The sequence below is a fragment of the Nyctibius grandis genome, chromosome 21 (assembly GCF_013368605.1).
Source record: "Nyctibius grandis isolate bNycGra1 chromosome 21, bNycGra1.pri, whole genome shotgun sequence".
Lineage (NCBI taxonomy): Eukaryota > Metazoa > Chordata > Aves > Nyctibiiformes > Nyctibiidae > Nyctibius > Nyctibius grandis.
In genome coordinates, this window is record NC_090678.1 from 3,205,574 (window position 1) to 3,233,170 (window position 27,597).

Genomic DNA, 27,597 nt, shown 5'->3' on the forward strand with positions numbered 1-27,597 from the left:
ATGATACACTCCTGATGATGCAAAACTTCCTAAGCTCCTATCAGGCCAGAATTAAGTTACAGCCTTTTACACCATCTTACATTCAGGACTGCTTTGGTCATGAGTTATTTTCATTCTGTCCTAATTTAAAAAAAAAAAGAGGAGACTGCTAAAGGGGTAATAGATTGAGCGATGATAGAGCAACAAAGTTTCCTTCAAGAATTTAGTGCTTGTATTTCATTTCCAAAGATAACTTGGGATCCAAGTGGAAAGATAAATGCAAGGAGAGGAAAAGTTAGTCCTCTCTAGTTGTTCTGAACTAAGTATTTATGATTTCAAGTGGAGAGACTGTTGGAAGGCTTTGCTCACAGATAACACGCTGCTCACTCCAGTGTTAACATAAGTGGGATAGAACCAGCCATAAAGTCAGTTACCTGGAGTAAAAGAGAGTGTCCCAATTACAATAAAGTAGGCTAAAAAGCAAGTTTAACTGAAGGCTGTTGTGGGAAATATTTTTGATTACTTTTATGCCTCCTTTTAAGTAATGGAAGGTCTTGTGCATCTTTTCCAACTCAAAGCAGCTGTTCCTTGGTGTTCACGGCTGTGCACAAGGAGGGGCAGAGAAAGGGAAGTTCAGGGGCTTTTTTTCCATACAATTGGGCTTTTTTCCTCTGTCAGATGGGCACAAGCTGCCATGATTGGGATGAAGAGTTTCTCACCTGTTGTGAACAACCAGCAGAAGGGGTGTTTGTACCTCCGGCCTGTGAGAATTCTCTTTCTCCTCAATAGTTGTCTCAGTTGTTCATCAGGTAGGGTCAGTCCTGCAATAATTAGTTAAGAGAACACTAGTGTTGGTTCAGTGCTGTTGTTTCGGGGCTCCTCCTTGTTATTGCTTGATTCTATTAGAAGGTAGGACTAGTTTGTTGTCCTCATGCTGTATGGAAACAGGGTTTGGGCAACACAGCAGAACACCTCATCAACAGCAGAGCAGTGCAGAGTGCTCTGTGCACAAGAGCAGGGCCCAAAGCTGTTCTGATCAGCTTGGGTAATCCATCTTGCCACGGCTGGCTGTTACAGTAGGAAACAGAGTCGTAAATAAATCAGGCTCAGGCAGGTGTTGGTGGCAAGCTTGCTGCTGATCCTCTTTCTTGTAGCTGGCCGATGTACCATGAGGCCTGAGGTGACACTTGGTCTGGTACTTTGCCAGGCACTCTGTGCCACTGTCGCTGAGGACAGACCTTCAACATACAACCACGTCGCTGTCGGATCAAGGTGTTCCTGCAAGGGGCTTGTGCTGAACAGAAAATCAGACCTGATTAACTGCTGGAGCCAGTGTTAGGTGATCAGCTGATCAATGTGCTGGAGGACAAACACCAGAGGGGGATGGAAAACTTAAGTTTTAGGATATCACACAGAATCAATCAGGTTGGAAGAGACCTCTGGGATCATCGAGTCTAACCGTTGCCCAATATGATCTAGTTATCAGTATGGTAACCAGCATGAGCACAGCAAGCAGCAGTACAGGCACAAAGGGACCTCCTTCCACAACCAGAGAGAGCTTAAGCTCCCTCCCTCTCCAGAAACCCCACTCTCAGTGTACACAAGCATTCCCTCTTAACTCGAGGTGCATCCTTCTGGTTAAAAGCTGTAATAACTGTAGAGATAAACCAAGGAAAGGAACAGACCTTCACTTTTCTTAATAATGTACCTCAACCCAAGGGATTCAGTACAGTTGTTTGCTGTTGAAGCTGCTTAATATACAATGAAATGCAACCAAAATTGCTGGGTTTAACCCGAGTGCTATGAAAATCCTTGATGCCTGTTCTCACGCTCCAGGGCCCGATGAGAACAGCAGCACCCATGACAGGTCACTGGGCAAGCTGCTATCTATCATCTTCTCCGTGTCTCTGTATTTCTCATGCAAGGCAGGTGGTAGTGTAACAGTGCTTAGGGCCACACTCAATGTGGATTGGCAGCTGCACCTACTCACCCTTCCCTCTGGACAACCACAGCAGCACTACCAACCAACCACCAGCTGCCCCCAGGGTTTCTGTTAGGAATTCAAAGAGGAAGCAGCACTGGTATTTCCAAGAGGTTGTTGATAATATTTTTGCTTTTATTGTCAATTGGAGAGTTTCAGTGTGACTTCAGTTGAATACTAGAGCGATTAGGCTTACCCGTACCTACCACACGTTATGGACTTAAAAAATAACGTGGCTTTAAAAGGTGGAAGAGTAAAGTCATTTTGAAAATAAAATAGTTTATAGCACTAAAGAGTCACAGTGCAATCAATGGTTTAATCAAACAACTACATTATATATATATATAATATTTAAACAACATAAATATTCAGGAAATTCCACTACACCATGAAAATAAAAGCTTCACATTCTCCCACGCTTGTTAAAGAACAAAGTGACAGACAGCTCCTAGACAGACTGCTCAGCTTCACAAACACCTCTCTTGCTTAAGGGACCAGACATTACCTTAGCTATCACAAGGGGAAGGGATGCTGCAACTCTTGTAGAAGTTTCCCCCTAAATTTTAAAGCATTTATCATCACCGCTCCCCCACCCCACAGATTATACTCAGTGGACATGCACTACTAGTCTATACAACGCAACATTTCACCAGGAAGTCATGAGGAACATATTTCCTTAAAACCTGCCCCCTCTCTGTTCTGGGGCCTGAAAACTTCCATTTCACATCACAAAAAAAAACCCAAGTCTTTCCAGTAAGAGAAAATAATTAAGTTACTCAAAGAAAGAAGCTTGTGCAGTTTTCACATCAGGATAAAGCTGCTCTGAAACAGCAGTCGGGACGGGCGCGTATTTACAACGGACGTGTATTTACAAGTGCTAGGCTTGAGAGACAGAAGCAACAGAAGAGTATGTACATCCCAAGAGAATCCCGAGCATCTGAATACTCACGTACCACATGCCAAAACCAGTCTAACTACGGGCAAAACAAAGGAACAACACTGTATGGTTTAAAGTCTCTTACTTCTCACCTATCACAGCAACGTTTTTTGCTTCTAGCTTCAGGTGCAAACGAGCGAAGGCTTCATCAGCAAGTGTGGCAGCAAAGGGAAACCCTGTTTGCCTTAAGACAGGATGCCAACAGGTAAAGTGACCCCCCATTAAGTGACAGCAAGGTCCAGAGCAAGGGAAGAGGAGTTGAACATGCAAATGAAGAGTAGCTCCTGGACTTCACACGACAGCCTACTGCCAAGTTTTAAAACTTGAACCGAAATTTAAGACACTAAATGGTAAACTTTGTCAAGTACTAAAATTGTCTTCCAAAGTGCTAAGCCACCTTTGTTAAAGCTATGGCCAAAATGAAAATGAAAAGGAAAAAATACAATCTTTGAGCAGCTTATGTTTGAAGTGCTCCTTACTCAAACTGAAGCCCGGATAAGCTCGCAGCTGGGGTGGCACGAATTCCACCAAGCAAAGCATTTCGATGCCGCATTATGTGCTGGAATCTCAGGAATTTGCTTGGAAAAAAAAAAAAGTTTTCAGGCCAGTTCTTTGCAGAAAGTTCTGCTACATTCACAACACAAATCTGTTATTCTGGGGAACAGCAGGGCTGTAAAACTTCCAGAAGATTTGTGAGGACAGGCTAACGCTGCAACGGGAGCCGGACGGGAAGCTGCAGCGTGCATCAAGACTGGCATGTTCCCTGAGGGGAAGAGTTCTGGTTTGGGTTGTCTGGGCTTTTTTTTGACTGAAATATTCATTAAAAAGCAAAGCAACTTCATGAATCACCTTGCACTGAAGTATGAAGCCCAGTAAACAGCAAGGTTTTAAAGTGTCAGTTTTCTCACTACAGCTCTATTTGTTCACAAGAAAACGACTAATAAATCTTTTCCAGGGAATCAGATGACCTCTAGCTGCAAGACTATCGGAAAGCAATTCTCTACCCATCTTCTCTATGGATAACCATGAGCAAATTGCAACATTTAACACATTCCTTGGCATGTGTGACTATTGAATAGACTTACTCAGCCATCCGACGCTCGGTACTTCACAGAGGCTACTATAACTGTGTCAAATGTATTCGAAATCCAGATTTACCTGAACAAAAATGAAGACATTCCAAAGTGGAACACTTGTTATCATGCATTAGGAACAACAACAACAAAAAAAGAGCATGTCAAAACACTGGAATGCACTGGAGAAGGTCATTTAGTCTCGTAGGGAAAAACCAAAAACGCAAACCAAAGACTAAATTAAATACAACCCAGAATACCGTCTAATCATATTAATAAGTCTACTGAGAGAGCCTGAAGGCATCACGTGTATTGTCCGGGAAGATAACGGGGGTGCCTTCTTTTCATATTAAAGAAGTCATAGCTATAAAAAGAGTTCGTCCCATCTCGGTTTTCCAGCACAGCTTATTTATGTTCCTTTGTCGGCGCATAGTACAGTTCCATGGGTTTGTTCACTTTCCAGTACTTCTCACTGACCAGTTCCAAGGAGAACGACCCATTTAATACCTAGAAGAGAACAGCAAAACAGAAATAAATCCAATGGCTTGCATGGCTAGTGCTGTGGAAACAGACTGCTTAAATCAGAGGAACGCACTGACTTAAAGAATTGTCACCAATCACGTGGCACAAGTACTTCACTAACTGCTCGGTGTCAAAAAGCAACAATGGAAGCTGTTCTGAACTCCTCCTCATCTCCCTAAAACAGCCCCGAAAAACACTTTGGCAAAGGGACTATAGTTGTAGATAAAGTGAATTTCAGTGTTCCTCCTGCCTCTCTCTGCAAACAGAGGGAGGAGTAGATATGTGTTTACACCAGGAGCATCTCTGCTTTGTCCAAGGGACAATCATAGAATCACAGACTGGTTTGGGCTGGAAGGGACCTTAAAGACCATCTAATTCCAACCCCCCTGCCACAGGCAGGGACACCTTCCACTAGACCAGGTTGCTCCAAGCCCCATCCAACCTGGCCTTGAACACTGCCAGGGAGGGGGCAGCCACAGCTTCTCTGGACAACCTGGGCCAGTGTCTCACCACCCTCACAGCAAAGAATTTCTTCCTAAGATCTCATCTCAATCTCCCCTCTTTCAGTTTGAAACTGTTTCCCCCCATCCTATCACTCCATGCCCTTGTAAAAAGCCCCTCTCCAGCTTTCCTGTAGCCCCTTCAGGTACTGGAAGGTGCTAGAAGGTTTCACTGGAGCCTTCTCTTCTCCAGGCCGAACAGCCCCAACTCTCTCAGCCTGTCTTCATCTGTGGTCATGTTTGAAAGCCATTTGAAACAGATTCTTCTTGCAAAGCATCTGCCTCTCTCTTAACCAGAAGACTTCCTTTATTCCAATAAATGCCCAAGTGTAAGACCAGGCTCAGAGTTCAATCTAATTGCAGCATTGGCTTGGTGGTGTGTCTGTATATTCTGGTGTCAGCAACTGAGAGGAGGGATTCATCCCTAAGGTGTGGTGCTAGAGCTATCTGCTCTTGAAACAAGATTCTCAGATGAAGTAATATTTTCCCTTTTCAATTTTATCTGTAAAATAACAGCGTAAGTCACCTCGTAGTTGCTGGCATCACTGGATTTTTCCCAAGTCATTTATAGGCCTCCTTTTCTACAAACCAAGGTTTTGCTGTATCCATTTGCCTAAAGAGCAATCGATCTCTTCTAAATAACCTGGTGCTATGAATTCTGTCCCTAAACCAACTCGGGAAAAGTCCAGCTGAGTGGGTTTTAATCAAATCTGTATCAAAGATGTATCGATGCTCACTTTTAAACAGAAGTTCTACTTACAGTGAACTGCCCGTTGGCAGTAGCAATGTAAATGGTGTACTGCTTCTCACTGGCCGTGTCAAGGTTCATCTGGTTTGATTCTCCTTTGCTACGGAGCTCCTCCAAAGCCAGTCGCACAGCTAGGTACTTGGACAGGTGATCAACCGTGGCGTTGCCTGAGGTCTTGATGTATCTGCAACGACAACCACCAAGACAATCAGAGATGTCCAAGTTGCAGGTTATGAGAAAAAGACACCTAGAACACGCCCAAATATTAGAGTCATAGAATCATTTCGGTCAGAAAGGACCTTTAAGGTCATCGAGTCCAACCATTAACCCAGCACTGCCAAGGCCACCACTAACCCATGTCCCTCAGCACCACATCTACACGGCTTTTAAATCCCCCCAGGGATGGGGACTCCACCACTGCCCTGGGCAGCCTGTTCCAATGCTTGATAGCCCTTTTGGTGAAGAAATTGTCCCTGATCTCCAATCTAAACCTCCCCTGGCACAACCTGAGGCCGTTTCCTCTCATCCCATCACTTGTTACCTGGGAGAAAAGACCGACCGCCACCTCGCTACACCCTCCTTTTCTCCAGACTAAACACCCCCAGGTCCCTCAGCCACTCCTCATCACACTTGTGCTCCAGACCCTTCACCACCTTCGTTGCCCTTCTCTGGACTCGCTCCAGCACCTCAAGGTCTTTTTCGTAGTGAGGGGCCCAAAACTGCACCCAGGATTCGAGGTGCGGCCTCACCAGTGCTGAGTCCAGAGAGACGATCCCTGCCCTAGTCCTGCTGGCCACACTAGTGCTGATACAAGCCAGGATGCTGGTGGCCTTCTTGGCCACCTGGGCACACTGCTGGCTCATATTCCACTCTCATTTCACACTCATATGGCCATTGAGTGTGAAAAGGCCTTTACAGACAGTTCACAAACAAGAATATTGCTTTCACCCAAGACGTGCAAGCAGCTCACCAAATTATATTGTTCCAAAGTGTCCTTACATCTTTTTGACACTTGTCCCACAGGTTCTTCTGCTCTTTGTAGAGAGAAGACAGCACTGCCCTGTCATCTGCTTGAAATGAAAAACCTAGTAACAGGTTGTCAGGGGGTTTTGAGAATTACTCACGACTGATGACATTTTCTGAGCCTGGACAGAAAGCTACAAGTGCAAGAAGGTGCGAGAACTACACACACAACACTCTGAACCTCATTAAAGTCCCTCTTTGTTATTGTCTCGCTATCTGTTCTCATGTTAATTCCTCACGCAAGAATTAAAGGCTGACACAAATGCTGCAGAGGCCTCTCCCAGCAGCTCAGCTTTCTCTTTGCCTTTCAGAACACCCCCCAGAACTCCCTTGCAATTCCAAACCAAAAAGACAAGCTGGCTGAAGCTTCTAATACATTTCTAGGCACTACAGAGAGATGTCTCATCAGGAGAGAGCGCCAGGAAGAGAGCTGAGGAATCTCCACGAGACTGCTGAGTGCTGTGATCCAACATTTGCAGTCTGTGCTTGGACTGGATCATGACAAAAAATGCCAGGAAAAGCTTCCAGCCTACAAATCCCGCTGACACAAAGCTGCTCTGAACTGCTGACACGTACACAAGGGTTGTTTATTCGTAAAGAATCTTGGAATAGAAAGGAGCTGATATTACACCATCGTCCTAGTGCCTACTGTGAACTGCAATGCTGGAAACACTTAAAAACATCTTTATTTGTGATCAAAGGTTTAAAACAGGTTCTTACTGTATTCTTGGTGATAGTCGAGCAGTACCATCTACCTCACTTGCAGTGGACAGAGGGACAGAGTGCATATGGTTAAACAGGATGTGGTATGACCAAAGTAAATCAGTTTTTAGAAGTCCCAAGGAGTGACAGAAAACAAAAGCAACAGAAAATAACAGACATGAAGAGGAATAGAAGACATTTACCTCGTCTGTGCACTGTCATCGTTCTCCATGAGGGTCGGATGAGGCCTGAAGACCAATTCGATTTCACTGGCACCATCCATTACGGGGTCTATGGCCACAGTTGGGTTGTTATTGTCCAGTTCTAGCCCAGAATCATCCGATGTTTTGGTCCTCTTATTACTTGGCCCCGCTTCCTGATTGCTGTGTGTTGAGGCATTGCTACAGTGGGAACTGTCACCATTATCTTCTGCTCCGCTGCCATTCTCAATCTGTTGTTTCTTGCCCCTCTGTAACCTGATCAGATATAGGAAGAAATAAACACTGATTTTTCACTCAGTGTACACCCAGTCTGACTGTTTCACCCAGTCAGAATTCACCCAGTACAGGCCCACAATGCTTCTACAACTCCTCCCTCTCCCAGTCTCCATCATGCCAGAAGTTAGACGTACACACACAAGCACGAAATATTTCAGAGATATTTAAAGTTTAAAAAAAAAAAAATCATTCTTTCTTATGAACAGATACTCATAGACAAGACTACGGATTTTTTCCTAACACCTTTTAGACGTGTTTTAAGTTCATTATTAACGTCATACAGTTATTTTTCAGGCAATTTCAGACCATTATTTTCATCTAAATATGAATCCACATGCGATTAAAAAATATAAATCACACCCTGCTTCACCACAACATAAAGTTTGGGGCTTCTTTCCCAGCTGGAATTTGGTGTAAACACCCCATATTCCAGCCTGTGAATTAAGTCCAAGTAAAACCTAAGCTCTGCATTTATTCACAGTAAGGGTAATAGGTTGGTACAGGATTCCTTGTATTACTGTTTATTATCTGAGCCGTGACAGCCATAATTTGGTAAAGCTAAGCTGAAATCTGCTGTCTACATCAGGCTGCCACAGACGCCACAGGGAGCAATACAAAATTTTTACTATTAGTAGACAAAAGGTTAAACATTATTTTGCCAAAGGTTCAGAATTATTTTGGCAGACTTCAGAGGAAAGGGGAATCTCCAGCTACACAGGGAGTGAGGAAGGTGTATTTTTAGTGTTAAGGCAAACAAGGTTACACGTGGACAAACGACGTGGATTACGTACCTGTTCATAGCCTGAATCTTTAACCCTTCCTCAATGCTGTGACTTAAAGCTTGCTGGTTGTTGTGTTTGCTGATTCGTGCTAGCACTCGCTCCTGATGAGCTTCATATTCGTCGCGGCTTGGATAAATTTTACTGATGAGAGCATCAAAATTGGGATCCGGTCTCAGCGATCTTTTGGAAACCAGCTTTTTACGGCACGTGGGACATTCTTTGTTGCTGGCCATGAACAAGAAGGAAGAAAACAACACTGACTCTTGGGCGGTAACACAAGGCTGCCCTAAGGCTGCAATTCTTAGTCAAAGTGCTCACCAAGACTCAACATTTCTAGTAAATCTGGAAGGGGGCTTCTATCTTTTGACAGATCAGGTAGTTCCAGATATTTAAACAAAACCCCCAAGCATATATCTCCCTGCTTATTTTTTTTTTTTAAAGTAAGTTTAAGCAAACTGTATTTAGACTGAAGAGTTCTGAAGTTCCACTTTGCAAACGGGTTCTTCCCTTAACCCTCTGGATGGATTTTCACCTAGAAACAATGCACGTCTAGTGGAAATTATATTACTGCATAGTCTTTCTAGCACTCACAGGACAAAACAAAGGTTAAGGAACTTACTCTGTAGTTCAAGCACTAATTACTGGAAAAAATAAAACAGTCTTGTCCTTCCTACCATTTTGTTCTCATTTTAAAAGTCAGGTTCACACAATTTTTTTCCTGGAAGAGGCCTCAATAGCTGAAACACTGGTGGCTTTACTCCTGATGGTTTTCTTGTTTACTGTATTTTTGCTAATTACTCATCAGAATTTGCACAGGCACAGCAAATTAAGTGTGACCTCTGAACACAGGTAATTGCCACTATCAGAAATAGATACATCATTGACTTAATCGCTGTTGGTTACAGAATCAATCAGGTTGGAAGAGACCATCGAGTCCAACCGTTGCCCTGACACCACCATGTCAACTACACCAGGGCACTAAGTGCCATGTCCAGGCTTTTCTTAAACCCCTCCAGAGATGGTGACTCCACCACCTCCCTGGGCAGCCCCTTCCAATGGCTAATGACCCTTGCTGAGAAGAAATTCTTCCTAATGTCCAACCTGACCCTCCCCTGGCGAAGCTTGAAGCTATGTCCTCTCATCCTATCCTCAGTTCTATTGCTTTTGGGGAAAAGATGAACTTGTAATTGAAGAATGCAAGAAAAATTATTTGTCCTTTAGCGTAGGTTGTTTCAGTAGTGAAGCTTGGAAGTAGGACTACTGCCGAAAGGCCACACAGTTTGCAATTTATTATTAGGAAAAGGAAGAATAAGGAAAATGAGACTCATTTTTGTAAGCAATGTAGTGTATTTTTGTTCTGTTACTGGATCTAAAAAAAAAAAACAGGAAAAGAAAAAAAAAGAGAAAAGGGGTTTTCAACTCCTTGCAAGAAACAAAGTTAGGGGATGATCTTTCATACCAGGAAAAGGCCAAGTCTGCTCTGCCACAGCTGGCTGAACACACAAGAATGCCACCTGAAAGGTGTGCTACAGTCAGAAGCTTGCAGTGCACAGGCACCTAACTGTTCCACATCAACACCCAGGGCTTAAAAGGATTTTCTCCATCCCGTTTTCACCTACAGTGAAATCCCTTTTCCCTGTAAGAATATTTCCATACCCACTCCTGAGGGCTGTGATGATACATTCAGCGCAGAAGCGATGCAGACATTCTTTTGTCGTCATGGTGTTTTTTAACATATCCAAACAGATGGGACACATCAGCTCGCTGTGCAGGCTCCTTGGTGACACCACTATTTCCAAGCCATCGGTGATTGCTTCCTAGCGTAAAACAAAGGAAAAGTTCTTTAATGGAATTTAGGAACTTCCTCGCAGAGATTGCGTGGTTTGCTGAGAAACACAGTAAAAAGAGAAATGACACGATCACATCAAGCACACACACCCATGCTGCTAAAGAAAGGGAAAAAAAAGAAATAAAGATCAAACATAATATTTTGTTTTAATATTATGAGAGAGGTTTTGGTTTGGAAAGATTTTTTTAAAATATTCTATAATTTAGAACAGACAGTTAACGCTCCTAAAGGAAAAAGTTATATTACGGCAGTGTCTTTCTAGCTCTCACAGGACAAAACAAAGATTAAGGAACCGACTCTGTAGTTCAAGCACTAATTACTGGGGAAAATACTTTTTAAGCCATCAAGCTTCACGTTCTAAAAGGTATAAAGAAAAGCCTTGCCACGAAGGCCAGCTCTGTAACACGTCTCACCTGAGGCGTTCTTTGCAATTCGTACAAACTGAGCTCCCACGTTTTGCTTAAAGGCTGCGTCCCGTTCGTCTGCACGGCTTGAGACATGGCTGGGAAGAAAGAGAGAAACAAGTTGCACGTTCACGTACGTGTGGCTCTGGGAGGCAGCTCCCTCTCCCGAGCAGGCTCCTCCAGCGAGTACGGGGTGCCCGGCTCCACACAGACACGGCGAACGCTTGTTCATCCAAGTAGGAGGCTCCACTGTGTTACACACGGGTAATCCCATGCTCTGTACGGCTCCAGAGAAATTGGGGGAGTCAGTCAGCCATGGCCACTTTGCAAAATGCAATTAAGGTTGTTAAACAAAAGTGACACAGAACTGAAGGCCATAAAACTTGGGCCGTATCACAGAATCACAGAATCAATCACGTTGGAAGAGCCCTCTGGGATCATCGAGTCCAACCATTGCCCTGACACCACCATGGCAACTAGACCATGGCACTAAGTGCCATGTCCAGGCTTTTCTTAAACACCTCCAGAGATGGTAACTCCACCACCTCCCTGGACAGCCCCTTCCAATGGCTAATGACCCTTGCTGAGAAGAAATGCTTCCTAATGTCCAACCTGAACCTCCCCTGGCCAAGCTTGAGGCTGTGTCCTCTTGTCCTATCGCTAGTTGCCTGGGAGAAGAGGCCGACTCCCACTCCACTACAACCTCCCTTCAGGTAGTTGTAGACTGCACTAAGGTCACCTCTGAGCCTCCTCTTCTCCAGGCTAAACACCCCCAGCTCCCTCAGCCGTTCCTCATAGGTCAGACCCTCCAGACCCTTCACCAGCTTGGTCGCCCTCCTCTGGACTCGCTCCAACACACTCAACATCTCTCTTGAAGTGCAGGGCCCAGAACTGGACACAGGATTCAAGGGGCGGCCTCACCAGTGCCGAGTACAGAGGGACGATCACTTCCCTAGACCGGCTGGCTGCACTATTCCTAGTAGAGGCCAGGATGCCATTGGTGCGAAAGCTGCAAATGCCACCTGATGCGGAAAACATTCCTAAAGCATCCGCTTACAACATGCATGTGGGTCAAGTAGGGTCTACTTCCTAACCGAGACGAAGGTCAAAATTATCCACGCACACAGAAAACTAACTAACATATTCCCTGGAGGCACACGGTAATGATTTTCTTAGAACAGAATCACAGAATAGTTTTGATTGGAAAGGACCTTTAAGATCATCGAGTCCAACCGTTAACCCAGCACTGCCAAGGCCACCACTAACCCATGGCCCTCAGCACCACATCTACACGGCTTTTAAATCCCTCCAGGGATGGGGACTCCACCACTGCCCTGGGCAGCCTGTTCCAGTGCTTGTCAACTCTTTAGGGGAAGAAATTGTCCCTGATCTCCAACCTAAACCTCCCCTGGCACAACTTGAGGCTGTTTCCTCTCGTCCTATTGCTTGTTACCTGGGAGAAGAGACTGACCCCCACTTCACTACACCCTCCTTTCAGGCAGTTGTAGAGTGCGAGAAGGTCTCCCCTCAGCCTCCTTTTCTCCAGGCTAAACACCCCCAGGTCCCTCAGCCGCTCCTCATCACACTTGTGCTCCAGACCCTTCACCAGCTTCGTTGCTCTTCTTTTTCCTCCTAAAAATGCGTCACTAGGGGTTTCCAATCAGAAGCTGAGAGAATACTGAAAGACCAAGTCAAACCAAGACACCGGGTCACTTCAATCAAGAGGTCCGGCTTTCCGGCGCAATCCCACTGGGCTCCAGCAGATGTGCACCTGATTTGCAATGACGTTGCGGGGGGACAGGGAGGGAGTCAGAAGTTTTTAAGTTTCAGAAACCCAAATCATACACATATTATCAGGGTTTCGTTCATTTTTGGTATCAGTAGGGGTAGACAGGCATTGCTGGAAATGGAGAGGGCTAAAAATAACTGCACTCAACAGACTGATACTGCTGCAGAATTTGCTTACAGGCAAAGGCACGCATCACCTTTTCATTACAAAACCCCCTAAATAAAACAAAGACCAAACCAAAAAAGACGACCATGCAGAGAAACTGTAATGCTTTCCCATTGAAATTTTGGGATTATTGTATAAGACGAGGCAAAACTACATTTCTACTAGGTGGAAAAAGCAGAAATGCTTTCTTCCTTTATCACTTTTTCTTTTTAAATCTAGGTTTGTATTTCCAGACCCTTCAAATGAGCAGCCAAACGCAGACTCTGTTGGCATCTACCAGGTACTTTATAATCCAGTTTCCAATTCATCCAAGTTCTCTATGAAAAAGGTCAACCTCTCTGGAGAACAAGGTTACTTTATAAGCTTTAATTAATTGTTGAGGGGAAGAGCGAGAGAAGCAGTGCAGCAAAGATGATTACATTTCCTTTTATCCAGGCACAGAAATTAAGAGTTTTCTCACCTTATGAATAAAGGAGGTGGGGGGAAAGCCTGATGTAAAGTAGCCATGTCCAGTGTTACATCTAATAAGTAACAAGGGTCTGAAGAGGCATCAAAAGAAATAATTAAATGACAGGCTGTCAATTCCAATTTTTACTATCTAAATATTGTGCCCTAAAAATAAGAGTTGACTTGTCCCAAGAGACATGTTCCTCTGTGTGGATCTGAAAAGTAAGATGTCCAGTTAGGACCTTACCTCGCCATTAAAAGTGACAAGCCACCATGACCCAGCTGCGGACTGCCAGCTCCCAGCCTGGCCAAGCACTGGGCTGTCCCGTCAGGATTCTGGGCATTTTATTTAAATTATTCAGAGGTATGAATTGAATGATGGTATTAAGTGACACATCTCGGCAAAGAAGCAACACTGAAAAGCGTACTACTGGCAAAGAAAGGCAATAGTGTTTCACTGTGATCTAATTTCTACTGTTAGTGGAGTAGGAGTCGGCCTCTTCTCCGAGGCAACTAGCGATAGGACAAGAGGACACAGCCTCAAGCTTGGCCAGGGGAGGGTCAGGTTGGACATTAGGAAGCATTTCTTCTCAGCAAGGGTCATTAGCCATTGGAAGGGGCTGCCCAGGGAGGTGGTGGAGTCACCATCTCTGGAGGGGTTTAAGAAAAGCCTGGACATGGCACTTAGTGCCATGGTCTAGTTGCCATGGTGGTGTCAGGGCAATGGTTGGACTCGATGATCCCAGAGGTCTCTTCCAGCCTCATTGATTCTGTGATTCTGTAATTCCAGGCATAAAAGAAGTCAAGTCCTTCAGGGTAAGGATTTTTGGTATATGTTGTTGGCAGTTGATTGCTCTAGCAGAGGCCCAGCGTTCTTATTTTGTGTTTGCACTGGATACTGCTCTCGAGTGCTTTTAAAGCTGACACATTTAATTAACTATCATTTCAACTACTGAGGGAAATCCCTGAAGCTGCTCATCATTCACACCCTTCCCCAAATCTGAAGCACACAGACTGCAGCAGATTCAGGCACTTAAGTCCCCGTAAATCCAGCCTCTCTTAACAGAAAAGCCTGCTCCCAACACGACGCAGCTCCATCACAGTAAAGAGCTCATCTACGCAGCCCTGTAGTAAAGAGATCATCGCACGCACAAGTAATACCTTGCCTAAACTTGCATGCTAACGCAGAACGGCAGCGCTCTGGGTGCCAGGCTGTCAGCAAACCTATCAATCCAGAGAGCAAGTCCATTAACATTAGCATTTATACCACAGCCTCGCCTACGAGCCCGAGGCCACGCTGCACAAGGCACGTACAAGTGTCGTGATAAATAATTGACCAGCTTTATTCTAAAGGCTTCTAATCGGAGATGCTGAGTGCTTCATTCTCACCCTGAGGTCTGCAGTGATACACTTGCAAATATTAAGGTGAAAAACGCTGGCCTTAAAGCTGGTTGAAAACTGGAGAGATCCACACAGCGCACTTTATCACTAGCAAACACCTCCTCTGCCATGTACAGAGTCAAAATCTGAGGAACAGTGGAAACCATCCATTCAGACATGCTGAAAAGCAATGAAAAAAAAAATCACCCCCACCAAAAATCACATTACACTGCATGGAGTTTTTAATCTGCTTGATCACTAATAAATAAGGCTTCTTAGGTTTTTTCCTATCTCCCTACAGTTTCCAGATCTGTACTGGGCCTGAAAAATGCACATGAATGAGGCCTAACTTCCTTATGACATTGTTGGACATCAGACTGGCTCACATTTATGCTGCTGAGATCTAATACAGCAACAGCTGGCACCAGTATCAAAGATCAAACTCCACAATCAGAAGCATTTTGACCTAAAATTGCACTGACTGACCGTGTAATAGCCACCAAGTATCAACCATCAGTCTCAAAATCATAACCAGTAAGCCATCTCTGTAGATGTCCTCATCAATGACTGATCTTCTCCATTCACCTGTGGAACGCAGGTAGGAAAAACCTCTACAGTCAGCTGACCCTCAAGTCAAGCTTTACAACCAAGCAGGAGGAGACTGCACTGGCCCCTTGCTCTCAGGCTTAACAGCAAATACTGACATCTGGTTTAAGCAAGCTAGGACTCTTTATGGGCAGTCATTCTCAAAGCACATCCCAAACAGCACTGCTTAGTTCATTTTCAGGTGTCGTTTAATCTGTTGGTCTCCAGTAGAAAAAACCCTAATGAGCAAGACATGACTGGACTCCACCATTCTCTCTGTTCTTGTGCTGGCTGTGGAGAGACCATCTCCAGCTCTCCTTGCCCAGCACGAAGGTGAATCCAAGGGCTGTTCTGACAGTGCCAAGACATTCACAGCCTGCAATAATACAGCCAGTTTTCTTTTAAGACTGTCCACCACTACTAGATTTGAAGCAGGCAGCTGCTAAAAGAATTCCTGAGTGGTGCAGCCCAGACCAGCTGATCCTTTCTAAGTCTTTCATGAGCCAAAGAAAGAATTTTTTGTTGTTGTTGACACTTTGTTCAGAGTGAAAAATATAAAGGGGAAAGTTTCTAGACAGAAGGAACGACAGACTTTTTATCAACTGCTGGAAACAGGAGAGAAGATACAGAATAAATATAAACCCTCACATTTATTCTTCACTGTAGAAATTTATTCCACCGAAATCTGAAATACTTGAGATCAGTTGGATCTTCACTGACATAGTTCACTACCCATCTGCATCCCTTTCAGCATTTTTTGTTAAAATAAGTCTTGGATAACAATTTTCTCATGCTCATTCTTCTGACTCAAAATACGAAGCAGATTTCACCATAATATCTACTTCAGTTTTCAGCTACTCAACATCTCAGATCTTTCCCACTTTATAAACAAAGAAGACGGGATCTCTTCTTCACAGGTCACAGGTTTTAGCATCGGGAACAACGTGAAGACAGATACACCCTGTGAGCCTTTTTCATCACTGGGTTTTTGAAAAAAAAAAAAAAAAACAAAAAAAAACCCCAAAAAACCCCTTGTAACATGCCACAACTTTATACTTTTTATCATTTTTTACCTTTATGACTTGTCTATACCCTCTGGATAGAAGAGGAAAGCAACCAGTCACACGACAACAGGGCGAGATGAAGGGGAGAAGCCACACTCCTGGAGGCAGATCAAACATCTTTCTCTTGGAGCCACTACCAAGTACTAGGTGTTATGATTTATGCTCTAGCCAGAGGGCTGCTCTTGTCAGTCATTAAAAAAAAAAACACCTCAAACCAGTATTATAAGGACACCTGCAATCCTTCAGACTGACTCGGTCTTCAAGCACAGTAAAACTCTAACTTTGTAATTACAAGTATGTACATCTGTCGCTAACGAAGCGAGAGTGGATTGGTATCACCAAAAGAACATGTAACAAATCTGAGACCCAGAAACGTTATAAATCTCTTCAGGTTTGATTCCTTGTCACTCCCCAGTTCCAAACACCACCTGAAAACAGGGAAACAAGCTAACATTTAGTCATAAAACTTGCCTAGCTGTTTCATGTCTTTTAGAGAAGAAAACTGGGAGATCAAAGATGGACATTGCTAAAGATGATCAGAATGTGTCAGTTTTGATTTCTTTGTATCCAGGACGTTTCTCAGCTCTCCACATTGCCAGAACATTAAAACTAAAAGAAAACAAACCCCATCTGTGCTGTTCTTAAGGAGCTTGGGAAACTTTTGATGGATTTTATACAACCAAACTTTACCCAGAAGTTGAACAGCTCCCTAAGTAGAGCTGGGAGATGAGCCTGCCGGCTTCAATAAAAAGCACCGCATCACTTCATTTGAAAGACTTGCTATTTAAGCGTGATTTCCTTGGAAAACAGGGCTTATGCAATCTTGCTCTTTGTGCTCATCCATCTGTAGACGTATTTTCCAAAAACAAATTTGAAGACAAAACGGTTGGGGTTGAAAAACAGAATAGTCCTGTTCGTGAAGCGCTGGAAAACAGGCAAACAGTTATAGGAAAAAAATAACAGGATGAAAGACTCCATCAGAAAAGCCCCTCTGCTCTCCCGCCTGTTTACTGACCAGGGAATTTATGCCAGAGTCCTTCAACATGCTTAGAAAAAACTCCAGCAGACCAAACATCCGTACTTGTCACACACCACATCCACTTTACAAGCTTTTATACTGAAATACGCTTAATTATTTGCTCAAATATAGGCGTGAGTCACGGTAGGTCGGGCGTTTGGGTATTCCATTCCTGAAACCCTCCAGTAAAAATAAAATCCAGCTGGCAACAAGGACACTTCAGACCTCTCAGAGCTGTGGGCAGCCAAAGGAGGAGCTCAGCAGCAGCGTGTCACTGCTCCTGCTCTTCCCTGCTTTACCTTTTCAGAGGTTTACCACCCTTAGATTAGTCTTATCTCTCAAAATTTGTCATCTGTGGAAATTTAACATTTCCTTCGGTCTAGCTTTCAGCTAACCTTGATGGTGGTCCTGCTTTAACCAGGGAGCAAGGGACTTCCTATGGGATGACATCCAGAGACCCCTCACAACCTGAATTACTCTCCGAAACACTTTGCAGTGCCTATTTTTAGCCCAGGCAAAGGCTAAAGAGTAACTGCACACATGGTTGTGCCAGCACACCTTGAGATCAGAGAAAGAGTGGGATGGTACCAAGCAACTGGACGAGATAACCCACAAACCCAGCTCAGGTGCGGCCATAACCGTACCAGCTGCTATTTAACTCAAAACAGTGTACTGATCTCTGATGCTTTCAGGAAAAAACACTTTTGAGGCAAAAAAAGCATCAGGCTCTTTAAAAAAAATAATACACACATTTTTACCCAGTATTAAATCCTTATAAATCAACTGATTTTTGTTCCAAGATTTAAAAAGTAAATATTTAGACTTAAAACAGTAAGAGAGTTAGATCTCTGTTTGGTATGCCAAGTTCAACAGCACCCTTAACCATGCCAATTTTTTTCTTTTTCCAAAGGATTAGTTCTTTTAAAAACAGGTATCATAGTGCAGTTACGTTGGAAGCTTAACAGGATTAGAGTTTTATGTTTTACTCTCTGATAATGTAACTAGTATTAGGGACAAGCTGCATGTTTTGACAAAGCATTCAATTCAATCATTCATTTCAATTTATTCAAATAAAGCATGCTGAAATGTAAGTTTTTTTCTGCTTTTACTTTCTGGCTAAGAGCTTGATTTGAAAAAAAAAATTCTGGAAAGACATTATTTGAAGGAATTAACCATCACTGCAGTTCACTGGCAGCTCCGATTGCTTTACATTCGGTTGTAATCTAGGACAACTAGTGCCAGATTACAATCTAGTACTCTTAGTATTCGCTCTTCTCTGAAGTTTCTTTTTCACCTCTGGATCTCAGAATCCCTTGGAGACAGCTGAATCAGGTTCTGGCCTGGAGCTCATGCTGTTCCCAGCTCCGCAATTAACTGCTCGATGATCCTGAACAAGTATGTCACTGCATTTGTCTGTGCCCCCCTTCCTCTGCTGCTTGTTTACTCGCGTCGTCCCCACTCTTCAAACTGTCTCTCGCTACGTTTCTCACTGTAATTATAGACTGATCTCAAAAGAGGATAAGCTTGGAAGAGGAATGTCTTACTAAAATGTTTTTAGTTCATTCAGTTATCAGTCCTTGTCCTCCCAATATCAAGTTTCAATGTCACTTAACTGTGAAGGTTTTCTCTTCTTGGTATTTGCAAATTTAATTCAGTATTATATTAGCCATGTGTGCAGTCTTCTTCTCTCGACACAAGCAGTCGTGATCTGTGCTAACAACAAATTCAGGCTCATCGATTCACGTTCAGAGTTGCCATCGAAAGGTGCAACTCATCTCCAATGTGCAAGGTTCAAGCTCTCAGTCTTGCAGACATCTAAGAGGTAAGATACGATTTGGTATCCATCATAATCTCCTACAGTTATTAAAACTCTATTTAAAATCTTTAGGAGCTTGTGCTGTGGATTCATACCATGAGCCAGACATAAAGCAACAATCATATAAGCTACCAAAAACTAAATGAGAAAGTATTTGCCCTGACAAAAGGCAGACGGACAGGCAGAATAAACTGGTCAAGCAGGAAAATTCTTAGGGGAAACAAATGCTACACTGAAAGCATAAAGCCACGGCAAAAGGATCACTCATAAAAGATCACTTCAGAGAGGCTGTGAGATGTCCACTCTTGGAGACAGTCACACTCGACTGGATGTGGTTGTGAACAACCTGATCTGATTGGTCCTGCTTTTAGCAGGAGGTTGTATTAAGATGATGTCTGGAGGTCTTTTCCAACCCAAATTATTGTAATTATAGGGTTATCTCACTATTGGAGACATTTATACTTAGTTTTGCTGTATAGAAAGTGACACAGCCAAGAAAAGCCAACAGAAACTAACACTAATCAGGCAATAAAGCACTGCCTTAAGAAAAAGCTGAAGAAACCTGAACAGGACCTTCTCCTACTTCACACACCCTTTACAATCTATGTGGTTGAATACGATTAAATGAACATCCTCCTTACCCACAAAAGAAACACCAGAAGGCTTTTGTGGGACTACAGTGACCACTAGGTTTATACAAAGTCAAATCCATTTGTTCACAGAATCACAGAATCCATCAGGTTGGAAGAGCCCTCTGGGATCATCGAGTCCAACCATTGCCCTGACACCACCATGGCAACTAGACCATGGCACTAAGTGCCACGTCCAGTCTTTTCTTAAACACCTCCAGTGGATGGTGACTCCAAACTGTGTGAAAACAGCAACAAGGGAATTGGGCCTTCAGATACCTGTTGCGTTATAAAAAATATCCAGCAAGTCTGCTTCAGATGGGAGTTTCCTCTGTAAACACACGATACAACCACATATTTAAGAGAAAGAACACTTTCCTTAAATCTCTTCTGAGAACTTGTGGGATCAGCAGTCAAATTCACAGCTAGGAATTTTTGTCTAAATTGGAAAATTAACAAATAAGCCTCAAAACACCACTCAAATGTTTTCTGAGAATAGTTTCCCTCTCCTGTATGTTGACCAACAGCAAGCAAAAATGCCTTGGGTTTTGCCCACCTCCTGAAAAGGAGGTCTCTGCAGAGCTGAAGGTATCTGCCCAAAGTTAACACTTGTAGCTGTCAGAACAGAGCTGTAAGTGGTAACGGATTAGTAGTCAACCCGCAAATTCATAAGGATCAGATATAGATTACAAAACAAACGTTATCAAGTGAATAGTTTCAGCTCCAGAATGCCTAAAAGTACATTCATGGGCTAATTTCAAAATTATTAACAAACACTCGATCAGTTAATACTCCATAGTAATGTAAGTGAGCTCCTTTGTAAAACCTACTACGTTTAAAAATGAGTGGTTAGCAATGCTTACACAAAGCCAGCGTTTAAAATACTTGTGTACACGTTAACTAGAAGTCTGTCATCTGCAAAGCACAATCAGAGCCAATTAAAAGACTATTAAAGATGCCAAATTAATACAAACTATGAAGCTGAAACTTCCAATAGCAATTACATGCTCCAGAAGTCAAATCTGGTGACAAATAATGAGTATTTACACCGTGATTTCCACCCTTATGATATATCAGCTTGCACACAAACACGTCCTTGGACTATATTTATGGGCTAGAAACACTTGAATTAGGAAAAAACGAGGGAAAAGAGACACAGCTACAGCTGTTTCTACCAAGAGTGACCCCCATCTACGTCCACAGCGGGTTTGACTGCTGCCCTAACGCTCTTCCCCGGTACAAAGACCATGTTCACGATTGCTCGAAGGCTGACGTTCTAACCCGTACCTTAGGAAAGCTATCAGCCCTGAGGCACTCACACCATTCACTATCCTCTCTCCTTTTTTCCCAGGTCCACTTTTAAGGGGTTCTGTATTTCACTCCTGAATAGCAAACCCAGAAACTTGGTTTTGAGCTAAACAAAATAAACAGAAACTAAGTCTGAATAAAAATGTATGAAAATAAAGAATGGCTGGGACTATCCCGAGGCCACATATTCCCATAAATAATAATGTGTATTAATGCAAGCAATCTGACTGTGGTGCACATTACGGTCGATGTTTAATGTGATGAAACAAAGCAGCTCTGCCATTTCCCTACTTGAAGTCACTCCAGTTTCAGTTACACTGGAAGGACAGCGCGATGGACACCGAGTAAGGAACAGACACAACGGGATAACCGCCCTGACAATCCCATTTTAACCATCTCCATCTGGTTCCTTGCCATCCTATTTTCCTGCGAAGAGATTAACATTCAAATGTTTTGATCAATTATATCAATATAGCCCCACCATGGCTGAGAAAACAACTATAAAACCAGGAAACTAATATTAAAATGAAACAGAAATTTTACTTTCAGACGGGTACATCCAGCTCCCACCGGATGTTAGATAACTGATCGACTGGCACAACAAAGAAGTTACTAATACAATAAAATTATTTGTACCTACATGAGTGCCAGATGTCCCTGCACCCAAGGTTGTGTTAAGTTCTACATTTAAAATATAAATCCAGCCTGTTCTGTATGAAAAAATAACACACTCTCCTTTTCTTCATAGTATTGTGTCACTAGAATGCATATTAGGAGATGTTGTAAGTATGCATTTCTACAGGCTGCTTGAAAGCCCATCTACAAAGATGTTGTGAGGCTATGCAAGGAGAACATTAGAAGGGCCAAAGCCCAACTAAAACTTAATCTGGCTACTGCCATAAAAGACAATAAAAAATGTTTCTATAAATACATTAGCAACAAGAGGAGGGCCAAGGAGAATCTCCATCCTTTACTAGATGCAGGGAGAAACGTAGTGCCAAAGACTGAGGAAAAGGCTGTGGTGCTTAATGCCTTCTTTGCCTCCGTCTTTAGTAGTAAGAACAATTGTTCTCCAGGTACCCAGCCCCTGAGCTGGAAGACAGGGATGGGGAGCAGAACGAAGCCCCCATAACCCAAGGGGAGACCTTACCACTGTCTACAACTATGTGAAAGGAGGGTGTAGCGAGGTGGGGGTCAGTCTTTTCTCCCAGTTAACAAGTGATAGGACGAGAAGAAATGGCCTCAGGTTGCACCAGGGGAGGTTTAGGTTGGAGATCAGGGACAATTTCTTCCCCGAAAGGGTTGTCAAGCACTGGCACAGGCTGCCCAGGGCAGTGCTGGAGTCACCGTCCCTGAAGGGATTTAAAAGCCGTGTAGATGTGGTGCTGAGGGACATGGGTTAGTGGTGGGCTTGGCAGTGCTGGGTTAATGGTTGGACTCAATAATCTTAAAGGTCCTCTCCAACCAAAACAATTCTATGATCTTTAAGACAGTTTGTCAGATTCTCTCATTTACCACTTAAAAAATCAAGTCTAGATTTCTCAAAACGTGAAGCTCGCTGACATCCATTGTAAAGGTCACCCTAAAAAGATTAAACTTTTTCCTCTTATCCCATTACTTTCAATAGCAAAGCTTTTCATCCAGAACAGACTCCACTACATAAGAAGTTATTTTATGAACCTCAACACTGGAAGTACATAAAGATTAGGGAAGCTGCGATTATCCCCAAAGAAAGTATGATAAATCTCTTCATTTTCAGATGGTCAAGCTGAGAAATCCAAAGTTTGTCAGCCTATAAAGAGCAGTTAGTGAAGAGAGACAACCTCATTTCTGCCCTAGAGGAGAAAAAAAGGAAAAAAAAAAAGAAAAGTATAATTAATTCAAGACCACAGACTCAAAAATGTCCCAAAGCAGCCAATAAAACTGAGGAATGCAGAGAAACCCGAGGCACCGGTGCAGTTTAACAGCCTCGACAGTCGGTAACACTACAGACATTTTCCCAACATGATCGTCTCTCTCCATCACACTAGTTCAGAGTTTTTAGTTTCTGATAATTAGCCCCAAACTCCCTTTTTCCCCACAACCTGCCCCATAAACTCAAGGGGCATTTCTCTTCAACGTCAAAAAAAATCCTTAATTGAAAACCAAGTAACACCAGGTAATGCTGTGATCATGAAACCTCCAGCAGGCTACGGGACAGATGACATCTGACAGAGGGGAAAAAAAATATACTGGCATTTCTGAAACACATGAGCTTGATAGCACGTGGTCTTCTACAGTTTCTTCACCGTATTTATTCTCCTAAGGAAGAAAGTGGTTTTGCCTGGTGCCTTAAGACGCGGGATCTTCCAGTTAATTGCCACTCACCGTTTACTGGACCTGAAATTAATTGATCCGTGGAGTACGGCAGCATTTCCAATCTGGCCGTCAAGCTGCTCACCCTGGCCTTCAGAAACGTTTGTGCCATGACCTCATACAAACCATCTGCTACACACATGTACACCTATGGAAAAATCTAACGAATCTAATGCTAACAGAAGTGACCCAAGAGACAGAATCCTCCCATTTTAGATGTCAAGAGCATTAAGGAAAGAAAAAAAAGTATCAAATTAAACTTTTGATCATACTCAAAGTTTTACCACAATGTTAAGAACAGTCGAGTACTTTTGGACAGGATAGAAATACATGATTTTAAATTGATGCTTCTCTGTATATTTATAGCAGTAAAGTATAATAGCATATAAGCACTATATGTCCATGTACGTTGCTCTTCTGTACCTGATGCTCAAATTCAAATTTATTCTAATGGGTTCTATGTTCCCTGCTAGGGGCATCAGCAGCCTTTTCACAGTGCCTCTTGGATCGCTCCATTACTGTTGATAACCTCAGTCCTTAGGGGTCAAGTTCTTATTTACAGTTCTGTATCATACCCTCCTCGACATCTCCTCAGCCACAAAAACATCACACCATTTCCAGAGAGCTCTCTCTATATCATGTTAGTTGCCTCTAGGTGGTCCAGAATTCCTCTAGCTGTCATACCTGCAAATGCTCAAACTCATCACATTTCAAAACCAGGCTATTCCTCAACTAAATCACAGAATCAATCGGGTTGGAAGAGCCCTCAGGGATCATCAAGTCCAACCATCGCCGTGACACCACCATGTCAACTAGACCATGGCACTAAGTGCCATGTCCAGGCTTTTCTTAAACCCCTCCAGAGATGGTGACTCCACCACCTCCCTGGGCAGCCCCTTCCAATGGCTAATGACCCTTGCTGAGAAGAAATTCTTCCTAATGTCCAACCTGAACCTCCCCTGGCCAAGCTTGAGGCTGTGTCCTCTTGTCCAACATTGTGCACTGTTCTAATGCAACAGGTAGTAAGATTATTTTAATTGTCAAAGCCAAAAAATCCTGGTACTTACCCTTTCACACCATCTATACCTCGTCCAAAGTGAGTACTAAAATATGATACAACAGTAACACCATCTGCCAGGAGTGAAAACAAAACTGCGACAGGAACAGTACCTTTCCACTCCTCACATGGGCCAGTAAGTCAGACAAGCACTTGACCTAAAATTTGCTGAAGATCTTTGCCTACAAGTCATATAAAAAGGAAAACAGTCATCACCAAGCCATAATTTAGCCCTGTGAATAATATTAAGTAGAACTCTGTGGGGGAGTGAGTAGAATTGCCATTTTCTCTGTTAAATTTTGTGTAAATTTTCTCATACTATGAAGCACGCTACCGTAGTTCTTAATGAAGTTATTAAGCTCTTAGACTTAAATCAACCTTAAACTTCAGAATTAATACCCAGCTGTGAAGGAGAAAAGCAAAAATGCCTTTCTAAAATCCTGCCTAAAATTCATTTCAGTGCTGGTATCAGATCAGAGTAGGATATAGGATTATTATCAGCTATTACTCTTTATCAGAGTTAGATAAAGGATTGAAAACTTTCGGGAGCAAACAAAAATAAACCTTCAAACTCCAGAAAAGTTGAATCAGCCACAGCCTCACAGTATTTTTAATCAGTCTTACTTTTTTTTTTCCTTTTTAAAATTCATTCTCTAGTAGCATGTTTATAGTGCACTGAACCTCACAGCCCGCAGTAACAGACCATGGATGTGACTGTACCCAAACACCATGTACCCTGCTGTCGTGCAGATACCCCCTTGCCACAGAATTCGGCTTCTGACACAGTGCTTTTATTTTTACAGTATTTTCTTACCCTAACAGCACTTTTTTTGAAGCTAACCAATTTCTTGCTGTCTCCCTGGAATAAGAGCTGCCGAAAGCAAGAGCTCACCGCTCCAATCAATAAGGTCAAGCGAGATGATTTCAATACCCCCGTCCTTAGCCTTTTAGTTTGCCTTTTAATAGAAATCCTGTGAATGTACTTGCACTACAGTTCAAATGATCCTTCCCATCTCCACAAACGCTGTTACTAGTTGGGCAACGAAGGTTAGTTCTCTAGAAAACTAGTTGTCTATTTTCGGTATTTGCATTGGGAATGTGGAGAAACGCAGTCCTTGGGTGATGACTGTGCTGGTAAAAATCACTCACCAGCTCCTTGGGCTACTGCTTTGGCTGCTTTGTTACAGTGCTACAGGATCCAAGATGCTTCTAAGCAAATTTTAAGAAACATCGTAGAAGCTCAAGCTAAATATACTGTAAATCAGGTGTACTGCTCTCCCTGGGCTACCAAGATCACATCAAGTGAGCCACTTTGTTATCCTTCCCTTCATACAACATCCCTACTAGCCATCACATTTATTAATATAAATGGCAGTGAGCAGCAGTATCTAATGAGTCTGTATTGTGGGAGAAATCCTGAGAATATCAGCTCAAGAAATATACTTGGTTTTCGTTTTTTCCAGAACTACGTTAGATAGCCCCAAAAAATTCTCACCCACTTACCAGTTATCATAGAGAAGCTAGTGATATCTCTCCCTCTCACACAACCAATAGTGATATAATTTTCTTAATGAGAACAAAAGATGCTTGGTTATTAATAAACAGAAAATAAACTCCCCCACAATACTTGAGAGACAAAAAGAAAGACTCAAGTCATCTTATGTACAATTGACTGAAGAGCTACAATAAATATATAGAAACAAAATTGTTAATTTGGCAACCAGACAGCTTTCATCTAAAGCTGGGTGACAGCTTAAAGACTCTCTCTCAAATGAAACTGTGCATTTTGTAAACAGTACTACAGGAGCAACACTTACACAGTTTAAACCCAGTAATCATCCAAAATAGTTTAATTTTATCCCTGAGTGGTAAAGAGTAAAGAATGGATTAGGGTTTTAATTAGTTAGCAGAATACTACTGCTAAGTCCCAGCTGTTCGCAAGAGAGCTCCACAATCCAGAAGTTGGGGGGGAATGCAGACAGGGATAATTCCTAAAATATTTCTCCACTGCGACGAGTCTAAACAGCTCCATAACACTGAACACTGCTCATTCCTCAGAAAATTAAGAATTTAAGGTCAGCTTCAAAGGCCAGTTATTTTCATCAACAAGCAGAACCAAGTTTAGGCTCAACAATGTCCCTTTTCCAATCTCTTTCTTCTCTGCATCATTATTAAACTGCTGATCTATTCAGTAAAAAAAAGGGTATTCAAGAAAAAAAATATGGAAGGAATCCCCTTACTCTGATACTTCCATGCACGTTCTTTGAACTGGTGCTTCAGTAAGAGTAGATCCAGTGTCCCTTTTAAGAAAAATAAAACTGGACAGTTGTAGATGTCTCATTTTTCAAGTTCCCTTTTCCCTATGCCTCCCCCCTCTCCGCCACTGCGTTCTTTTTATTAAGCAAAGAGAAATATTTAAAGGAAGTCAAAGAAATTCACATATCCCGATATCTCCTTCACATATAAGCCTGATGGCTTTCCTATAGGTGCCAACCATATTTCTATTTCATGATAACACAGCCCTGAAAATGCCAGAATGCCGCTCGAATCACCCAAGATGCCCAGACAAGTCTTCATACTCAGCGTATTACCATGAAACACTCCTAAAACACAAAGTGTCATTGATAAAGGGAGCCCCATGCAATTTATTTCACCGGCGCTTGCATATTATTTCAACTCTAGGACACGACAGGCAGTGCTTTTCTTGGCAGCTGCAGCGGGGCTGGTGTTTCAAAGCTTTGAAGCCAAAGGTCGAAATTTTAGCCACTGAAGAAGATAAAAAACTCCTCCAATGCAACATCTGTGTCCTACTATTATGAAGCTGAAAGCAGAAAATAATAAGGCATTTATTAAAAATTGTAAATAACAATTCACAGGGTCAATTAGGCCTAGAGATGTTCTAAATTTATTTAAGTGTTATCACTGAACTGCACCATAAAAGTCAGATAAAAAGCACCCGACGCTGTGGCTCACGCTAGCACCTGCCC

At 42.8% G+C, this 27,597-nt stretch overlaps 1 protein-coding gene across 1 annotated transcript; it reads right to left on the reverse strand.

The window, feature by feature from the left end:
- Window positions 1-4,165: 4,165 nt before the first annotated feature.
- On the reverse strand, window positions 4,166-11,093 carry RNF2 (ring finger protein 2). The gene is made up of 6 exons (XM_068417004.1): window positions 11,007-11,093; window positions 10,401-10,561; window positions 8,754-8,969; window positions 7,669-7,941; window positions 5,753-5,924; window positions 4,166-4,477 (listed from the first exon to the last, which is right to left on the reverse strand). The coding sequence occupies exons 1-6, from the start codon at window positions 11,091-11,093 to the stop codon at window positions 4,376-4,378; spliced, it is 1,011 nt and encodes a 336-aa protein (XP_068273105.1). The 3' UTR covers window positions 4,166-4,375.
- Window positions 11,094-27,597: the final 16,504 nt, after the last annotated feature.

Coding starts and splice junctions, on each gene's coding strand:
- RNF2 (XM_068417004.1), bottom strand. CDS start 11,093: ATGTCTCAAGCCGTGCAGACGAACGGGACGCAGCCTTTAAGCAAAACG. Junction 8,970..10,400: donor ATCACAGCCCTCAGGAGTGG/GTATGGAAATAT, acceptor GTTCATGGCCAG/CAACAAAGAATGTCCCACGT. Junction 4,478..5,752: donor CTGCCAACGGGCAGTTCACT/GTAAGTAGAACT, acceptor GTTCTCTTCTAG/GTATTAAATGGGTCGTTCTC.